The sequence below is a fragment of the Leucoraja erinacea genome, unplaced genomic scaffold (genome assembly GCF_028641065.1).
Source record: "Leucoraja erinacea ecotype New England unplaced genomic scaffold, Leri_hhj_1 Leri_89S, whole genome shotgun sequence".
NCBI classification, from domain to species: Eukaryota; Metazoa; Chordata; class Chondrichthyes; order Rajiformes; family Rajidae; genus Leucoraja; species Leucoraja erinaceus.
The window spans coordinates 247,968-268,355 of NW_026576839.1; the positions used below are offsets into that span (position 1 = coordinate 247,968).

The 20,388-nt window shown below is 47.3% G+C and overlaps 1 protein-coding gene across 1 annotated transcript in view; it reads right to left on the minus strand.

Annotated features, from left to right (window-relative positions):
- Positions 1-20,388, minus strand: part of iqcb1 (IQ motif containing B1) — an 85,861-nt gene that overhangs the window by 3,617 nt on the left and 61,856 nt on the right. Inside the window, exons 8-13 of the mRNA XM_055631760.1 lie at positions 18,585-18,694; positions 16,332-16,441; positions 11,119-11,261; positions 8,760-8,908; positions 4,039-4,170; positions 1,257-1,413 (exon numbers count right to left, since the gene is read on the minus strand). Of these exons, the coding sequence (XP_055487735.1) occupies positions 1,257-1,413; positions 4,039-4,170; positions 8,760-8,908; positions 11,119-11,261; positions 16,332-16,441; positions 18,585-18,694 (801 nt within the window). The remainder of the gene's footprint in view (positions 1-1,256; positions 1,414-4,038; positions 4,171-8,759; positions 8,909-11,118; positions 11,262-16,331; positions 16,442-18,584; positions 18,695-20,388) is intronic.

The window sequence follows — 20,388 nt, forward strand, 5'->3', positions numbered from 1 at the left end:
AAAGCCAATTAACCTACAAACCTGTACATTTTTCGAGTGTGGGAGGAAACCGGAGCACCCGGAGAAAACCCACGCAGGTCACAGGGAGAACGTACAAACTCCGTACAGAAAGCATCCGTGATCAGAATTGAACAAATTCTAATTAAATATTAAGAACATGGGGCACAACAGGTGCATGGAATGTTGTAGAGACGGAACTGCAGGTGCTGGTTTAAACCGAAAAAAGACACAAAATGCTGGAGTAACGCAGCGGGACAGGCTGAAGTAGGGTCTGAAGAAGGGGCTCGGGTTGAGACCCTTCTTCAGACTGAGAAGGTCGTGACAAAAAGGCACAAGGTACCGGAGAAACGAAGAAGGTCTCGACCCGAAACGTCACCCCTTCCTTCTGTCCATAGATGCTACCTGTACCGCTGAGTTATTCCAGCATTTTGTGTCTACCTTCACGAGCATGGAATGGCTGAATCGGGGATAAATGGACACATTCTGGTCCCATATTTGGGTGGCGCGGTGGTAGAGTTGCTGCCACTTACAGCGCCGGAGACCCGCCTTCGATCCCGACCGCTGGTGCTGTCTGTACGGAGTTGGCACGTTCTCCCCGTGACCGAGGGAGATTTTCCCCGAGATCTTCGGTTTCCACCCACACTCCAAAGACGTGCAGGTCGATAGGTTAATTGGATTGGCACAAGTGTTAACATAGAAACATAGAAATTAGGTGCAGGAGTAGGCCATTCGGCCCTTCGAGCCTGCACCGCCATTCAATATGATCATGGCTGATCATCCAACTCGGTATCCCGTACCTGCCTTCTCTCCATACCCTCTGATCCCCTTAGCCACAAGGGCCACATCTAACTCCCTCTTAAATATAGCCAATGAACTGGCCTCGACTACCCTCTGCGGCAGAGAGTTCCAGAGACTCACCACTCTCTGTGTGAAAAAAGTTCTTCTCATCTCGGTTTTAAAGGATTTCCCCCTTATCCTTAAGCTGTGGCCCCTTGTCCTGGACTTTCACAACATCGGGAGCAATCTTCCTGCATCTAGCCTGTCCAACCCCTTAAGAATTTTGTAAGTTTCTATAAGATCCCCTCTCAATTTCCTAAATTCTAGAGAGAGAGAGAGTTAAATGTCCCTAGTGCGTGTAGGATGGTGTTAGTGTGCGGGGATCGCTGGTCGGTGCTGACTCCATGGGCCGAAGGGCCTATTTCCGCGCTCTATCTGTAAACTAAGCTAAAAAAAAATATTTCTGTGCTCCTACTTACTCATCAGTAGCTCAATGTCGGTGTTAATCTGGGCTAGCAGAGCCTCTCCCCGCAGCTCCGACCTCCGTTCTAAGTTTCTCCTCATGAGGTACTGACCCAGCATCTCCTGGACCTGGGCGTGTTGTTCCTTTGTCCTCTCCTCTGTCACATGAGTAACCTAAAAGCAGACGTACGTACCTAGGTTACAATGCGGCAAACAATTTTGGGTGCATTATTATTAACCACAAGACGTAGCTATCTCCATCATTAAGGACCCTTATCACCCATCACACCACATCTTCTCCATTCTGCCATCTGGGAAGAGGTACAGGAGTATCAGCTGCAGAACCAGCAGGATGCTAAACAGCTTCTTCCTACAAGCAATAAAACTGGTTAACGGACTGTGTCCCCTCTCCGTACATCATACACCAACACCCAAGCTAGACACCTGTCAAAGCAAAGTCACTGTTCGGTCTGAATGTCTGTTTTTAGTTCAATTTTAACTCTTTTTTAGATTTAAAGTTGGATGTATTTATTCTATTTTTTATTAACTGCACTGACAGGAACTGATGAGAAACAATTTTTTGTTTCTTCTGTGTGTGTAAGCACTTAGTGAAATGACAACAAAGTAAATACTGAATAGCGAAGGTCATAAATTATTGGAGCAGAATTAGGCCATTCGGCCCATCAAGTCTACTCCGCCAGTCGTACATGGGTGATCTCTCTTTCCTTCTCAACCCCATTCTCCTGCCTTCTCCCCATATCCCTTGACACCCGAAGGTAGACAAAAATGCTGGAGAAACTCAGCGGGTGCAGCAGCATCAATGGAGCGAATGAAATAGGCAACATTCAATATGATCACGGCTGATCATCCAACTCAGTATCCTGTACCTGCTTAAATATAGCCAATAAACTGGCCTCAACTACATTCTGTGGCAGAGAATTCCACAGATTCACCACTGTCTGTGTGAAAAATGTTTTTCTCATCTCGGTCCTAAAAAGACTTCCTTAAACTGTGACCCCTTGTTCTGGACTTCCCCAACATCGGGAACAATCTTCCTGCATCTATCCCGAAACGTTGCCGATTTCCTTCGCTCCATAGATGCTGCTGCACCCGCTGAGTTTCTCCAGCATTTTTGTCTACCTTCGATTTTCCAGCATCTGCAGTTCCTACTTAATCCCTTGACACCCGTACTGACCAAGAACCTATCAATCTCCATCTTAGAAAATATCCATTGACTTGGCCTCCACAGCCTTCTGAGGCAATGAATTCCACAGATTCACCACCTCCTCACATGCGGGTCCTATTGATGGCTCAGATGACTGAATGATGACATGTTGTGTCTATCTTTGGTGTAATGCAGCATCTGCAGTTCCTTCTTCCACAGTGCAATATAGTTTGTCAGATTAAGGTGGATTTGCCTGTTAAGGCAAGAATGATCATTGATGCTAAATCCAAAAGATATGCCATAAAGAATCAATTATTAGTCCATTATTTACCAGCATGGATTAGAGTGTAGGAGCAATAAAGAGAGACACAAAATGCTGGGGTAATTCAGCGGGTCAGGCAGCATCTCTGGAGAGAAGGAACCCCACGTGATATTTCGGGTCGGAACAGTCTCGACCCAAAACGTCACCTATTCATTTTCTCCAGAGATGCTGCCTGACCCGCTAAATTATTCCAGCACTTTGTGTCTATCTTTGGTATAAACCAGCATCTGCAGTTCCTTCCTGCACACACAGTAATGAAGGGATTGGACAAACTTGGGTTGCTTTCTGTGGAACACCGGAGTTTGAGGGAAGACCTGATAGAATTGTATAAAATTACAGGTAAAAGACAGGGCAGACAGTCGGAAACCTTTGTTCTCTCAGGGTGGTAAAATCAAATACTAGAGGGTACAGCTTTCATGGCAAAGTGGCCAAAGTTTAAAGATGTGTGGTGCAAAATAAGGGGTGGGTGCCTGGAACATGCTGTCAGGGGCAATGGTTGAGGCAGGTACGAATGTGGTGTTGAACTGTTGCCTCGCAGCATCAGACACCTGGGTTCAATCCTTACCTCGGATGCTGTCTGTGTCATCGAGGGAGTACAGAGAAGGTTCACCAGACTGATTCCTGGGATGTCAGGACTTTCATATGAAGAAAGATTGGATAGACTTGGCTTGTACTCGCTAGAATTTAGAAGATTGAGGGGGAATCTTATAGAAACTTACAAAATTCTTAAGGGGTTGGACAGGCTAGATGCAGGAAGATTGTTCCCGATGTTGGGGAAGTCCAGAACAAGGGGTCACAGTTCAAGGATAAGGGGGAAATCTTTTAGGACTGAGATGAGAAAAACATTTTTCACACAGAGAGTGGAGAATCTGTGGAATTCTCTGCCACAGAAGGTAGTTGAGGCCAGTTTATTGGCTATATTTAAGAGGGAGTTAGTTGTGGCCCTTGTGGCTAAAGGTATCAGGGGGTATGGAGAGAAGGCAGGTACAGGATACTGAGTTGGATGATCAGCCATGATCATATTGAATGGCGGTGCATGCTGGAAGGGCCGAATAGCCTACTCCTGCACCTATTTTCTATGTTTCTATAGCCTACTACTACACCTATTGTCTATTGTTTATTGTCTATTGTCTCAACCCTGTCCTCTTGCCATCTCCCCATCACCCCTGACACCCTCAATAATCAAGAAGGAAGAGTTGACTTTGTGGTCGATGGTCAGTGTGGACTCAGTGGGCTGAAGGGCCTGTTGCCATGCTGTTTCTGTAAAACTAAAACCAAAGCTCAGCGTACAATTCCAATAGAGCATACTCACTGCATGATGTTTGACATAGTCCACCAGTTGGGCACGCAGTTCTTGTCTCCGTGTATCCGTCAGACCCTTCGGTCCGCGCCAGGTGAGGATATCTCTTCTCAGGTTTCTACGTTTTTCTAAGAACCTCAACACCTGCGACCATGAAAAACATTTTGTGCAGTATTTCCGAAACACACCGTTTACAATGAGAGAAAAGAAGACGCGCGTGGTAGAGTTGCTGTCTTACAGCGAATGCAGCACCGGAGACCCAGGTTCGATCCTGACTACGGGCGCTGTCTGTACGGAGTTTGTACATTCTCCCCGTGACCTGCGTGGGTTTTCCCCGAGATCTTCGGTCGGTTTCCTCCCACACTCCAAAGACGTACGGGTAAGTAGGTTCATGGGCTTGGTAAATGTAAAAATTCTCCCTGGTGTTTATGTGCAGGGATCGCTGGTCGGCGCGGACCCATTGGACCGATAGGGCCTCTTTCCGCGCTGTATCTCTAAACTAAACTAAAAGAACATAAAGTGCTGGAGTAACAAGTTAGTGAGGCGACATCTCTGGAGAACATGGATAGGTGACATCTAGGGTCGGGACCACAATTAGAGCACTGTCCAGTACCTGTACTGCTATATACCTCATCAGGGACCCTCGGAGTATCTTTGATCGGACTTTACTGGCATAATCTTGCACTAAACGTTATTCCTTTATCATGTATCTGTACACTTAAGGGGTTGGACAGGCTAGATGCAGGAAGGTTGCTCCCGATGTTGGGGAAGTCCAGGACAAGGGGTCACAGCTTAAGGATAAGGGGGAAATCCTTTAAAACCGAGATGAGAAAAACTTTTTTCAGACAGAGAGTGGTGAGTCTCTGGAATTCTCTGCCACAGAAGGTAGTCGAGGCCAGTTCATCGGCTATATTTAAGAGGGAGTTAGATGTGGCCCTTGTGGCTAAGGGGATTAGAGGGTATGGAGAGAAGGCAGGTACGGGATACTGAGGTTGGATGATCAGCCATGATCATATTGAATGGCGGTGCAGGCTCGAAGGGCCGAATGGCCTACTCCTGCACCTAATTTCTATGTTTCTATGTAAATGGCTCGATTACAATCATGTCTTGTCTTTCCGCTGGCCGGTTAGCACGCAACAAAAGCTTTTCCGTACACGTGACGATACACTAAACTAGACTTCTTCAGACTGATTGTAGGGGAGGTGGAGAGAGCAGGAGGAGAGGAGGAGCAGGCCAATCCTTTAGGTAATAGGCGGGCACGGGCGATGGGGGTTGTCAATAGGCAGGTGATTGGACAAAGGGCTAGAGAGGAAAAGACACATGGTGCGAGACAAAAGGATTGAACAGTTGCAAAACGTGAAGCTAGAGGAAGGAGTGTAGGTGGGAGGGGAGGGGGAAGAGGTCCAAGTTCAGGTGGGGCAAAGAAGAGAGTGGGGGGGGGGGGGGGAGGAGGGAGGGGGGGGGGGGGGGCAAAGAAGAGGATTTATGTCCATTCCAATTCATGGCATTTCAAGATAAACAACTTTAATTCACTGTGTTCTCGAAGGAACTGCAGATGCTGGAAAATCGAAGGTAGACAAAAATGCTGGGGAAATTCAGCGGGTGAGGCAGCATCTATGGAGCGAAGGAGATAGGCAACTTTTCGGGTCGAGACCCTTCTTCATGCTCCAACGTTTCGAATCGAGACCGTTCTTCAGACGGATCTCGTCTCGACTTCTGCAGTTGTATCGGGCTCTGGTGAGACCACATCTGGAGTATTGTGTACAGTTTTGGTCTCCTCATTTGAGGAAGGACATCCTTGTGATTGAGGCAGTGCAGCGCAGGTTCACGAGATTGATCCCTGGGATGGCGGGACTGTCATATGAGGAAAGATTGAAACGACTAGGCTTGTATTCACTAGAGTTTAGAAGGATGAGGGGAGATCTTATAGAAACATATAAAATTATAAAAGGACTGGACAAGCTAGATGCAGGAAAAATGTTCCCAATGTTGGGCGAGTCCAGAACCAGGGGCAACACAGTCTTAGAATAAAGGGGAGGTCATTTAAGACTGAGATGAGAAAAAACCTTTTTCACCCAGAGAGTTGTGAATTTATGGAATTCCCTGCCACAGAGGGCAGTGGAGGCCAAATCACTGGATGGATTTAAGAGAGAGTTAGATAGAGATCTAGGGGCTAGTGGAGTCAAGGGATATGGGGAGAAGGCAGGCACAGGTTATTGATAGGGGACGATCAGCCATGATCACAATGAATGGCGTTGCTGGCTCGAAGGGCCGAATGGTCACCTCCTGCACTTATTTTCTATGTTTCTATGACTTTAAATCACTGGGCATGCGTTTTTATTGTCCTAGTCTTTGAAACTCCAACTTAATCTGTTTCTCAGTTGACAGTACACACACTCTAATTCAGATGTTTGCGAATTGAGATGGGAACAAACATGAGCAGAATAATTTCGGTTGGGATTCCACTGCGCTACTGAGGGATTGATGCACGGCAAGTTGGAAGTAACATCAAACTGAGACTTTATACTCCATGTTAGATCGCGAGTAAAGGTTCCTGTACCACTAACTTGACAAAGTTGTCCGGGGTACACTGAGCCATTATTTATTCCTCAACCAACAGAAATTAAAAGCCAATATATAATTGACCTGAAATGATAACTGTTCCTTTTCCCCCCAGAGGTTGCCTGACTTACATGGTACATAGTTCCTTGAAAGTGGTGTTACAGGTAGATATAGTTGGTCAAAAAGGCTTTTGGCCTTCATCTGTCAAGAGCATTGAGTATAGAGGTTGGGAGGTCATGTTGCAGTTATACAAGACTGGTGAGGCCACATTTTGAGTGTTGTGTTCAGTTTTGGTCACCATGTCATAGAAAAAATGTTGTCAAACTGGAAAAGGTGCAGAGAAGATTTACAAGGATGTTGCCAGGACTTGGGGTGGGACAGTCTAGATGCAGGAAGATTATTCCCGATGTTGGGGAAGTCCAGAACGAGGGGTCACAGATTAAGGATACGAGGGAAGTCTTTTAGGACCGAGATGAGAAAATCTCTGCCACAGAAGGTAGTTGAGGCTACAGTTCATTGGCTATATTTAAGGGGGTTAGATGTGGCCCTTGTGGCTAAAGGGATCAGGGGGTATGGAGAGAAGGCAGGGATGGGATACCGAGTTGGATGATCAGCCATGATCATATTGAATGGCGGTGCAGGCTCGAAGGGCCGAATGGCCTAGTCCTGCACCTATTTTCTATGTTTCTATGAGGGCCTGAGCTTCAGGGAGAAGTTGGGCAGGCTAGGACTTTATTCCAAGGAGTGCAGGAGGATGAGGATGATTGTAAAGACGCCTACAAAATCATGGGAAGAATAGATATAGTAAAAGCACAGACTTTTGCCCAGATTAGGGGAATCGAGAACCAGAGGACATATGTCTCGGGTGAGGGGAGGGGGGGGGGGGGGGGGGGGGGGGGAGATTTAATAGGGAGGCACGGTGGCACAGAGGTAAAGTTGCTGCCTTACAACGCTTACAATGCCAGAGACCAGGATTCAATGCAGACTATGGGTGCTGTCAATAGACAATAGACAATAGGTGCAGGAGTAGGCCATTCGGCCCTTAGAGCCAGCACCGCCATTCAATGTGATCATGGCTGATCGTCTCCAATCAGTATCCCATTCCTGCCTTCTCCCCATATCCAGAACAAGGGGTCACAGTTTAAGGATCAGGGGGAAATCTTTGAGGACCGATATGAGAAAAACATTTTTCACACAGAGAGTGGTGAATCTGTGGAATTCTCTGACACAGAAGGTAGTTGAGGCCAGTTCATTGGCTATATTTAAGAGGGAGTTAGATGTGGCCCTTGTGGCTAAAGGGATCAGGGGGTATGGAGAGAAGGCAGGTACAGGATACTGAGTTGGATGATCAGCCATGAAGGGCCAAATGGCCTACTCCTGCACCTATTTACTATGTTTCTATCCCCTGATTCCGCTATTTTTAAGAGCCCTATCCAGCTCTCTCATGAAAGCATCCAGAGAACCCGCCTCCACTGCCCTCTGAGGCAGAGAATTCCACAGACTCACCACTCTCTGTGAGAAAAAGTGTTTCCTCGTCTCCATTCCAAATGGCTTACTCCTTATTCTTAAACTGTGGCCCCTGGTTCTGGACCCCTCCAACATTGGGAACCTGTTTCCTGCCTCTAGCGTGTTCAAACCCTTAACAGTCTTATATGTTTCAACGCTCCTTCTGTCTGCATGGAATTTGTACGTTCTCCCCGTGACTTGCGCGGGTTTACCCACGAGACTTCTGATATATATCCGGGTGATCCTTGAGGTAAAATGGGAAAATGCAGCAACTGTGCCCAGCGCAGAATTAGGGCGGCATGATGGTGCAGCGGTAGAGTTGTTGCCTTACAGTGCTTGCAGCGCCAGAGACCCAGGTTCGATCCTGACTACGGGTGCTGTCTGCACGGAGTTTGTACGTTCTCCCCGAGACCAAGTAAGTTTCCTCCGAGACCAAATGGCCTCCAAAGACATAGAGGTTTGTAACTTAATTGGTTTGGTATGTGTAAAAATTGTCCCTAAAGTGTGTGCAAGATACTGTTAATGTGCAGCGATCGCAGGTCCTTTGCAGACTCGGAGGGCCGAAGCGCCTGTTTGGGCGCTGTATCGCTGTACTCATCAACTAAACTAAATTATAACAAAAAGAACATAAGCGTTAATCTTCAACCTATCAAGAAAGCACTCACAGATCTCTGTATAATGATGGCTGCCTTGAATTTCTTCAGGGACGACTTCTGCTGGCTGAAGCTTTGTCTCTGTCTGTATCCACGCCAGACCTTCTGAATCACCATTGCCGATTGCTCCTTCTCATGCTTTAGGTATTTCGCGATTTCACCTGCACAAGGAAGAGGCCGGCCTTCCGTTAAACGGGATTGGGAGCAGAAGGGTAAGACCAGCGTGTCGCGTGGCCTGTCTTAAAACATAGAAACATAGAAAAAAGGTGCAGGAGTAGGCCATTCGGTCCTTCGAGCCTGCACCGCCATTCAATATGATCATAGCTGATCATCCAACTCAGTATTATGTACCTGCCTTCTCTCCATACCTCCTGATCCCTTTAGCCACAAGGGCCACATCTAACTCCCTCTTAAATATAGCCAATGAACTGGCCTCAACTACCCTCTGTGGCAGAGAGTTCCAGAGATTCGCCACTCTCTGCGTGAAAAATGTTTTTCTCATCTCGGTCCTAAAGGATTTCCTCTTTATCCTTGAACTGTGACCCCTTGTTCTGGACTTCCCCAACATCGGGAATAATCTTCCTGCATCTAGCCAGTCCAACCCCTTAAGAATTTTGTAAGTTTCTATAAGATTCCCCCTCAATCTTCTAAATTCTAGTGTGTACAAGCCGAGTCTATCCAGTCTTTCTTCATATGAAAGTCCTGCCATCCCAGGAATCAGTCTGGTGAACCTTCTCTGTACTCCCTCTATGGCAAGAATGTCTTTCCTCAGATTAGGAGACCAAAACTGTACGCAATACTCCAGGTGTGGTCTCACCAAGACCCTGACCATCAAGAGGCTAACCATAAAGCACACACCCGGGGCTGATCACCCTGCGGTGGGGCTGCCTCGACTGAGGGTGTCTTGTATTGGGGGTGACAACTAGGTGATTTTGTTACCAATCACCCACATCTTCAGTTGTGTACCTCAACGTCACTGGGTGTTTCGGCCTTTTAGGCCGAAACACCCAGTGACGTTGAGGTACACAACTGAAGATGTGGGTGATTGGTAACAAAATCACCTAGTTGTCACCCCCAATACTGGGTGTCATTTGGTGAAGAACCTTAGGGATTGTAACATCCAGTTCTACTAATCAATATCACCATGATTAAAAATAGTGGAGATGATGCAAGCCAGCAAACAGAACGAGAAAACAGGCGACTAAAAGAAAGGAGATTGTTTAAGAAGGAACTGCAGATGCTGGAAAATCGAAGGTAGACAAAAGTGCTGGAGAAACTCAGCGGGTGCAGCAGCGTCTATGGAGCAAAGGAAATAGGCAACGTTTCGGGCTGAAACGTTGTCTATTTCCTTCGCTCCATGGATGCTGCTGCACCCGCTGAGTTTCTCCAGCACTTTTGTCTACCTTAAAAGAAAGGAGAGCTGTGGGAGAAACAGGGGCAGGCTGCATCTGTGGAGGGAAATGTTGAGTCGACCCGAAATGTTGACTGTCCATTCCCCTCCACAGATGCTGCCTGACCCACTGAGTTGTTCTGTAGCCTCTTGCACCTCCAGTCAACCCAAAGGTCCGAAGGCGCAACAGACGAATCGCAAGACACAAGGATCCGCAGATGCGCAAAACACAAAGTGCTGGAGTAACTCAGCTGGGGCGGGTCAAGCAGCATCTCTGGAAGGAATGGACAGGTGACGTTTTGGTTCGAGATTCGGGTCTCTCCCCTCCACTCATCCTTCTCGCTCAGCAACGGATGGAGAAGATCCATTTGTTGCTGGTTTGCATGGACTTCCAATTGCATGGTCTGAAGAAGGGTCGCAATCTGGAATGCCATCTATTTCTTTTCTTCAGGGATGCTGCCTGACCCGCTGAGTTATGCTCACCCGAGTTCCTGTGCTCACCTGGATAAGCCAGGAAGGACTGTGAGAGGCATGTTTTTATTTTGTTTCCCCAGTGCTTTTAACACCATCCAGCCTGCACTGCTAGGCAGCAAACTGACGAAGGTGCAGGAGGATGCTCCATTGGTATCCTGGATCACCAACTCCCTGACTGGACGACCACAATATGTCAGGCTACAGAACTGTCTCTCGGACACGGTAGTGAGCAACACAGGGGCCCCACAGGGGGATGGTCCTCTCTCCCTTCCTGTTCACAGGAAAGACATTCTTGACATAGAGGGAGTACAGAGAAGGTCCACCAGACTGGCAGGACTTTCATATAGAAACAGAAAATAGGTGCAGGAGTAGGCCATTCGGCCCTTCGAGCCTGCACCGCCATTCAATATGATCATGGCTGATCATCCAACTCAAGACGGATTGCAACATTTTTGTAGACTCATTTTTCAGAAGTACAGGCAATTAATTGTCATAAATGCTATTTACTTGCAGGGACTATTTCCAGTAGGCCCAGTTGTCGCTGACGAAAGTCTCGAAGAGCCCGATGTCTCTGTAGCTGAAGCAGGTGTCTCAGCTCCTCTTCCTCTCTCTCCTTCTCGAGCCGCTGTGCATCCTGTGCACGTTTTGCCCTGGAAGCATTAATAATCAATAATCAGTGAAAATGGGCCAATGTTCCACACAGATGCAAATTACATGCCGTAGAATGCAGAGGCTTTGATGGTAGGAATACCCTCTTGTTTAGCTTCCACCAAAGCACTCGATCATTTAATCTATGTATTCCAACTTATATATATATGCCATTTATTGTCACTATACATGTACAGTGAAACTGAAAGCTGCTCGTACTCAGTGCATACATACAATTTTACACAAAAAACAAGAAACAGAAAAACAAAACAGAAGGGAGATGGGGGGGGGGAAATAGGTGCACAAATTCTACGGCGCTACATACATATATACATATATACAGATGGAAGTCCGTGTTGGGCGGTGTAGTCAGTGCATGTGTGGATTTGAATTTATGGTAGATATAATTCTCGGGAAGCAGCTATTCCTGAGTCTGTTTGTCCTGGATTTGATGCACCTATAGCGCCTTCCAGAGGGCAGCAGGTCGAACAGTCCAAACGCAGGATGGGAGCTGTCTTTGGTGATCTTCTTTGCCCTGCTAAGGCAGCGGGAGGTGTAGATGTCCATCAGGGAGGGGAGAGGGCAACCAATGATCCTCTGCGCTGTCCTGGTTACCCTCTGAAGCCTCTCCCTGTCTGCCATGGTGCAGCTGCCATACCATGCTGTAATGCAGTATGTCAGCAGGCCCTCGATGGACGAGCGGTAGAAGGTCAGCAGCAGGTTAGAGTCCAGGTTGTGCTTCCTGAGGACCCTCAGGAAGTGCAGCCGCTGCTGAGCCTTCTTGATGACCGCCGTCGTGTTGTCCGTCCAGGAGATGTCAGCAGCGATATGGACGCCGAGAAACCGGAAGGTGTTGACCCTCTCCACACACTCGCCGTTAATGTGTAGGGGGACTAAGTCGGTGCTGTGCCTCCTGAAGTCGACAATGAGCTCTTTTGTTTTCCTGGTGTTCAGAGCCAGATTGTTTTCTGAGCACCAGGTTGTCAACTTCAGGACTTCCTCTCTGTAGGCTGCCTCGTCTCCCTTTGAAATAAGTCCGACCACAGTAGTGTCGTCAGCAAATTTGACGATGCGGTTGTTGTTGTGGGCCGGACTACAGTCGTAGGTGTAGAGACAGTATAAGAGGGGGCTTAGCACACAGCCCTGTGGGGAACCGGTACTCAACCTGCGAGTGGAGGAGAGGTGGGGGCCAAGTCTCACAGTCTGGGGCCGGTTTGTGAGGAAATCCTTAATCCAGGCACATGTGACAGTGGGGAGGCCGAGAGTGACCAGTTTACCAATGAGGATGTCCGGGATGATTGTGTTAAAGGCTGAACTAAAATCCACAAAGAGCATCCGGACGTAGCTCTGCCCCTGCTCCAGATGGCTCAGCACAGAGTGAAGAGCTACGGTGATGGCGTAGCCTTCATGTGGTTGCCAATGTCCGACCTTTCTTAAACCCTTCTGATTAAACTTTATCAATCTTAGTCCTGAAGGATTATTTAATCCAGCATTCAGGGCATACAGTTTAGTTTGGTTTAGTTTAGTGTCACGTGTAAAAAGTCAGGATCGAACCCGGGTCTCTGGCTGGCACAGTAAAGGGCCTGTCCCACCAGCATGCGATTGCATGCATCTAGCGCGACCAAACGTGGTGGCTTGAGGCGTACGGCCTCGCGGGGCTGGTCCCACTTCCAACCGCGGAGCCGTCTGGAGTTGTGCGGGGCTGGTCCCGACATCATACTCATCAATCAGCTGGGCAGGAGGCGGGCCGACTGAATTTGGACGTCGCACGGCGTCGGGCGGTGACGTCATCGCGCAACGCCACGCGCTAGGCGTACGCCGTCATGACGCTGCGTACGCCCGTCGAGGAGCTGCGTACGACGGCCTCAATGCGGCTGCGAGCCGATAGGCCGTTGTCGCACAGAATTTTTGAACAAGGTCAGTTTTTCAGAGCCCCACGCGATGTCGGGACCAGCCCCGCACAACTCCATATGGCTGCAGCGATCGAAGTGGGACCGGCCCCGCAAGGCCGTACGGCTCAAGCGACCACGTTAGGTCGCGCTCGCTGCATGCAGTCGCATGCTGGTGGGACAGGCCCTTAAGGCAGCTACTCTACCGCTGCGCCACAATACCACCCACCATTAGTTTAGTTTTATGATTGGCACATAAACGGAGGCACAGTGAAAAGCTTCTTGTTGTGTGCTCTCCAGTCAGCAAGAAGGCCGTGTATGATTACCGTCAAACCTTCCACTTTGTATGGATTCATGATAAAGGGAATAACGTTTAGTGCAAGATAAAGTCCAAATAAAGATAGCTCTAGGGTCTTCAATGAGGAAGATAGTAGCTCAGGACTACTTTCTAGTTGGTGAGGATGATTTAGCCTGATAACAGCTGGGAAGAAATTGTCCCTGAATCTGGATGTCTGAAGAAGGGTCTCAACCCGAAACGTCAACTATTCCTTCGCTCCATAGATGCTGCCTCACCCGCTGAGTTTCTCCAGCATTTTTGTCTACCTTCGATTTTTCCAGCATCTGCAGTTCGTTCTTAAACACTGAATCTGGAGGTGTGTGCGTTTTCACACTTCTGTACTTCTTGCCTGATGGGAGAGGGGAAAAGAGGGAGTTATGCTGGTGGCCTTGCCAAGGCAGCGTGAAGTGTAAATGGAGTCAGGGGAAGGGAGGTTGCTTTGTGTGTTGGTCAGAGATGGACAGATTCCCGTGTCTGTGAGTGGGAAGAAAAAAATCAGCCCGATCTGTGTGAAGTAACTGCAGGTGCTGGTTTAAACTGAAGATAGACACAAAAAGCTGGAGTAACTCAGCCGGACAGGCTGCATCTCTGGAGAGAAGGAATGGATGCTGCCTGATCTACTGGATGTTTCCAGCACTTCCGATTTCTAGAATCTGCAATTCGTATTTTCATGTGCTTATAGATACACGCCCCTTTTAATAAATCAATCGTTTTCATTAACTTTTTCACCAGTTTTTCTTTTTCATTGTCACAGAGAGTGGGTGAGTCTGTGGAATTCTCTGCCTCAGAGGACGGTGGAGGCAGGTTCTCTGGATGCTTTCAAGAGAGAGCTAGATAGGGCTCTTAAAAACAGCGGAGTCAGGGGATATGGGGAGAAGGCAGGAACGGGGTACTGATTGGGGATGATCAGCCATGATCACATTGAATGGCGGTGCTGGCTCGAAGGGCCGAATGGCCTACTCCTGCACCTATTGTCTATTGTCTATTGACAGCACCCGTAGTCTGCATTGAATCCTGGTCTCTGGCATTGTAAGCGTTGTAAGGCAGCAACTTTACCTCTGTGCCACCGTGCCTCCCTATTAAATCTCCCCACCTCACTGTAGACATATGTCCTCTGGTTCTCGATTTGCCTCTGGTTCTCGATTCTCTGCCTCAGAGGGCGGTGGAGGCCGGTTCTTTGGAGAGTGGGAGGAAACCGAAGATCTCGGAGAAAAAACCCACGCAGGTAACAGGGAGAACGTACAAACTCCGTACAGACAGCACCCGTAGTAGTCGGGATTGAACCCGGGTCTCCAGCGCTGCTTTCGCTGTAAGGCAACAACTCTACCACTGCGCCACCGCGATTTTAAAAGGGATTTTAAAAAATGTAACTCTAGCGTAAGCAATAGCAAAATAAAAAGCACTTTGGAAATCTCAAATAATAATGTCACAGCTTAAGGATAAAGGGGAAATCCTTTAAAACCGAGATGAGAAGAACTTTTTTCACGCAGAGAGTGGTGAATCTCTGGAACTCTCTGCCACAGAGGGTAGTTGAGGCCACTTCATTGGCTATATTTAAGAGGGAGTTAGATGTGGCCCTTGTGGCTAAGGGGATCAGGGGGTATGGAGAGAAGGCAGGTACGGGATACTGCGTTGGATGATCAGCCATGATCATATTGAATGGCGGTGCAGGCTCGAAGGGCCGAATGGCCTACTCCTGCACCTAATTTCTATGTTTCTATGTTTCTATGAATATGCTGGAGACTCTCAGGTCAGGCAGTGTCTGTTGAAAGTCGACAGATCAATTTTAAAACATTATCTGTTCTTCCCTTCACAGATGCTGCCCAACTCCCTTCAGTAGCCTATCCAATCGTTACCATTTTCTAGCATGTTTACAATTTTCGAGTGGCAACATGTTCGTAAATCTCCTCTGCACCTTCTCCAGTGCAATTCGCATCTTTTGTGCGGGCGTGGCGATCAGAACTGAACCGATGGCAAGTTGGCGGCCTGCCTTATCTTCAGGATTACGTGCAGAAACAAGGAACTGCAGATGCTGGTTTATGCCAAAGACAGACACAAAGTGCTGGCGTAACTCAGCGGGCCTCCTCCGCTGTCAGAGTGAGGCCAAACGCAAACTGGAGGAAACAGCACCTCATATTTCGTCTGGGCAGACGATTTGAACATTGATTTCTCCAACTTCAAGTAATTCTTGCGTCCGCCCTCTCTCCGCCCCGCTCCCACCCCAGTTGTTAACTCATTAACATCTAGCCCACAGCTAACAATGGCCCATTTCCTTGAACATTGTTATTTTTTTCCATATCTTTCATTCATTTGTTCTATATCTCTATGTATCAAGTATCAAGTATCCTTTATTGTCTTTCAGACTTTTTAGTCTGAATGAAATTTCGTGCCTTGCAGTCATAACATAGAATAAAATAACAAAACACACAATTAACACAGATTTAACATCCACCGCAGTGAGTTCACCAGGCACCTCCTCACTGTGATGAAAGGTAAAAGTCTTAAAGTCCTTGTCTCTTTCCTCCCTCTGCGTTGAGGCGATCCAGGCTTCCGATGTTGTGACTTCGCCGGGTGATGGTAAGTAAGTCCCGCGGCTGAATCCGAGCTCCGCGAACGGGCCGGTTCAAACTCCGCGGCCCCGGGCAGTCGAAGCTGCCAATATCACCATCTATATCTCTCGTCTCCCTCTCCCCTGACCCTCAGTCTGAAGAAGGGGCGCGACCCGAAACTTGACCTATTCCCCCAGAGATGCTGCCTGACCCGCTGAGCTACCCCTGAGCTTTTTACGTTAATCTTCGATTGAAACCAGCAGTTCCTTCCGACAGACAATGATCAAAAAGCTTTACCTGAAACTCCTTTGTAAATGTGTCACAACTTTTGGCAGTTTCTTCACCCGCTTTCTTGTCTGATGGGCTCTCCACGTTGCTTGGATCAAGCTTGCAGCTCTGTAAAATTTCTGGGAACATAAAGAGTCACACTTTTATTTTAAGCTATAATGCATGAGCGTAAAGCATTAAGAAATAAAAAAATAAATGACAGTAGGATGGTCATGCATCAAAATGAAGATGGTGTTATGAAAATGAAGATACAAGGTTAATTCCCAGGAAGGCGGGACTGTCACATGCTGAGAGAATGGAGCGGCTTGGCTTGTACACTCTGGAGTTTAGAAGGATTAGAGGATATCTTATTGACACATATAAGATTATTAAGCGTTTGGACACGCTAGAGGCAGGAAATATGTTCCCGATGTTGGGGGTGTGCAGAACCAGGGGCCACAGTTTAAGAATAAAGGGTAAGCCATTTAGAACGGAGACGAGGAAACACTTTTTCACACGGAGAGTTGTGAGTCTGTGGAATTCTCTGTCTCAGAGGGCATGGAGGCCGGTTCTCTTCGATACTTTCAAGAGAGAGCTAGATTGGGCTCTTAAAAATAGTGGAGTCAGGGGATATGGGGAGAAGGCAGGAACGAGGTACTGATTGGAGATGATCAGCCATGATCACATTGAATGGCGGTGCTGGCTCTAAGGGCCGAATGGCCTACTACTGCACCTATTGTCTATTGACAGCACCCATAGTCTGCATTGAATCCTGGTCTCTGGCATTGTAAGTGTTGTAAGGCAGCAACTTTACCTCTGTGCCACCGTGCCTCCCTATTAAATCTCCCCCCCCCCGCCTCACCGTAGACATATGTCCTCTGGTTCTCGACTCGCCTCTGGTTCTCGATTCTCTGCCTCAGAGGGCGGTGGAGGTCGGTTCTCTGGATACTTTTAAAGACAATAGACAATAGACAATAGGTGCAGTAGTAGGCCATTTGGCCCCTCGAGCCAGCACCGTCATTCAATGTGATCATGGATGATCATCCCCAATCAATACCCCGTTCCTGCCTTCTCCCCATATCCCCTGATTCCGCTATTTTTAAGAGCCCTATCTAGCTCTCTCTTGAAAGTATCCAGAGAACCGGCCTCCACCGCCCTCTGAGGCAGAGAATTCCACAGACTCACCACTCTCTGTGAGAAAAAGTGTTTCCTCGTTTCCGTTCTAAATGGCTTACTCCTTATTCTTAAACTGTGGCCCCTGGTTCTGGACTCCCCCAACATCGGGAACATGTTTCCTGCCTCTAGCGTGTCCAAGCCCTTAATAATCTTATATGTTTCAATGAGATCCCTTCTCATCCTTCTAAACTCCAGAGTGTACAAGCCCAGCTGCTCCATTCTCTCACCGTATGACAGTCCCACCATCCCGGGAATTAACCTTGTAAACCTACGCTGCACTCCCTCAATAGCAAGAATGTCCTTCCTCAAATGAGGGGACCAAAACTGCACACAATACTACAGGTGTGGTCTCACTAGGGCTCTGTACAACTGCAGAAGGACCTCTTTGCTCCTATACTCGATTCCTCTTGTTATAAAGGCCAACATGCCATTCGCTTTCTTCACTGCCTGCTGTACCTGCATGCTTACTTTCATAGACTGATGTACAAGGACCCCCAGATCCCGTTGTACTTCCCCTTTTCCCAACTTGACGCCATTTAGATAAGAGTAATCTGCCTTCCTGTTTTTCCTACCAAAGTGAATAACCTCACATTTATCCGCATTAAACTTCATCTGCCATGAATCTGCCCACTCCCCAAACCTGTCCAAGTCACCCTGCATTCTCATAGCATCCTCCTCACAGTTCACACTGCCACCCAGCTTTGTGTCATCTGCAAATTTGCTAATGTTACTTTGAATCCCTTCATCCAAATCATTGATGTATATTGTAAATAGCTGCGGTCCCAGCACCGAGCCTTGCGGTACCCCACTAGTCACTGCCTGCCATTCTGAAAGGGACCCGCTAATCCCTACTCTTTGTTTCCTGTCTGCCAACCACTTCTCTATCCATGTCAGCACTCTGGCCTGTTTCTATACTGTATTTCTAAAGTCAAGTCTAAAGAGAGCCAAGTCTTGCATCAGGTCCACTGTGCCTTTGTCGACCTGATGGAATAGTTATCCAACTAGTCACACTCTGCTGCCCATTCCCTGTGGCCTTGCAAAATTTGGCGTTCTCTTTCAGAGTCTCTTTACTGTGAGATTCCTTGCACATAATAACAAAATGTCTACCTGCTCCTTCACTCCTTGGAAGGACCCGACATGGAGCAGTTCTAAGAGCTGATACAAGTCCTCGTCAAAACCTCGTCCTGTCCACAGTTTATTCAAAAGACGACTTAAACCTGGGAAACAAATTGTTGAAGGATTATTTTTTTAAGGACATTCTTTGACAATTACTTTCTTTTAAATTGAAATATTTATATAATAATAATGCAGAAAATTCGAAATTCTGTTTCCTTCCCGATACAGAAAATCACCCTTTGCATTGCAAATCGGTTTATTATTCCAAGGCACCTACAGTAGACGCAAGGTAGACAAAAATGCTGGAGAAACTCAGCGGGTGAGGCAGCATCTATGGAGCGAAGGAATGGGTGACGTTTCGGGTCTTCTTATACAGTACACTCAAAATCAGCAAAAATTACTGATGTAAAGATACAACGTCTTTGAAAACCTGTTTGTCACTATTTTCAGTTCCCATTCACAAGGCTGTTTGTGCCTTTTGGACTTAACTTAAGGACTCTGCTAGTGTATGAGCTCTTATCTTGTGTTTTAGTCACAAGCTTATCGTTCGTATACTCATGAGTGCAGTGGTTGCAGGTTCAGGTCCATTTCAGAGACTCGTAAGTAATAGGAATCGAACTAGGCCATTCGGCCCATCAAGTCTACTCCACCATTCAATCATGGTTGATCTATCTCTCCCTCCTAACCCCATTCTCCTGCCTTCTCCCCATAACCCCTGACACCCGTACTAATTAGGAATCTATCAATCTCTGCCTTAAAAATATCCATTGACTTGGCCTCCACAACCTTCTGTGGCAAAGAATTCCACAGATTCACCACCCGCTGACTAAAGAAATTCTTCCTCATCTTCTTCCAAAAGGAACGTTCTTTAATTCTGAGGCTGTGACCTCTAGTCCTAGATTCCCCCACTAGTGGAAACATCCTCTCCACATCCACTCTATCCAAGCCTTTCACTATTCGGTAAGTTTTCAATGACATGGCCCCTCATCCCTCTCAACTTCAGCAAGTACAGGCCCAGTGCCGTCAAACGCTCATCATATATTAACCCATATATCTCGAACTTCTACAGGTGCACAGTAGAGAGCACGCTGACCGGTTGCATCGTGGCTTGGTTCGGCAACTTGCGCGCCCTGGAGCGGAAAATACTCCAAAAAGTAGTAAACACTGCACAGTCCATCATCGGCTCTGACCTCCCTACCATCGAGGGGATCTACCACAGTCCCTCCTCAAAAAGGCTGGCAGCATCATCAAGGACCCACACCATCCTGGCCACACACTCATCTCTCCGATGCCTTCAGGTAGAAGGTACAGGAGCCTGAAATCTGCAACAACCAGGTTCAGGAATAGCTGCTTCCCCACAGCCATCAGACTATTAAACTGACTATTAAATCTAAACTTTAATTAGCCTACTGCACTTTATATGCTTATTTATAATAATAATAATATTAATACATTTTATTTATGGGCGCCTTTCAAGAGTCTCAAGGACACCTTACAAAATTTAGCAAATAGAGTAAAAACATGTAAGCGGAATAAAATAAATAGTAAAGACATCACCAGTACACAAATTAAAGACAGAATTCAATCCAAAGACAAAAATCAAAAACACAATATGAAGAGAGAGCAGCGGCAGCTAAACCGCGCCAGCGTACACGCTCCCTTCCGGCAGCCATCTTGGACACAGAATAAAATAATCATTTACACACAAAAATGGTTACCACTGTGGGGGAAGGCACAATGTCCAGTCCCCATCCCCAGTCCCCCATAGTCAGGCCTATTGAGGCCTCCACAGTTG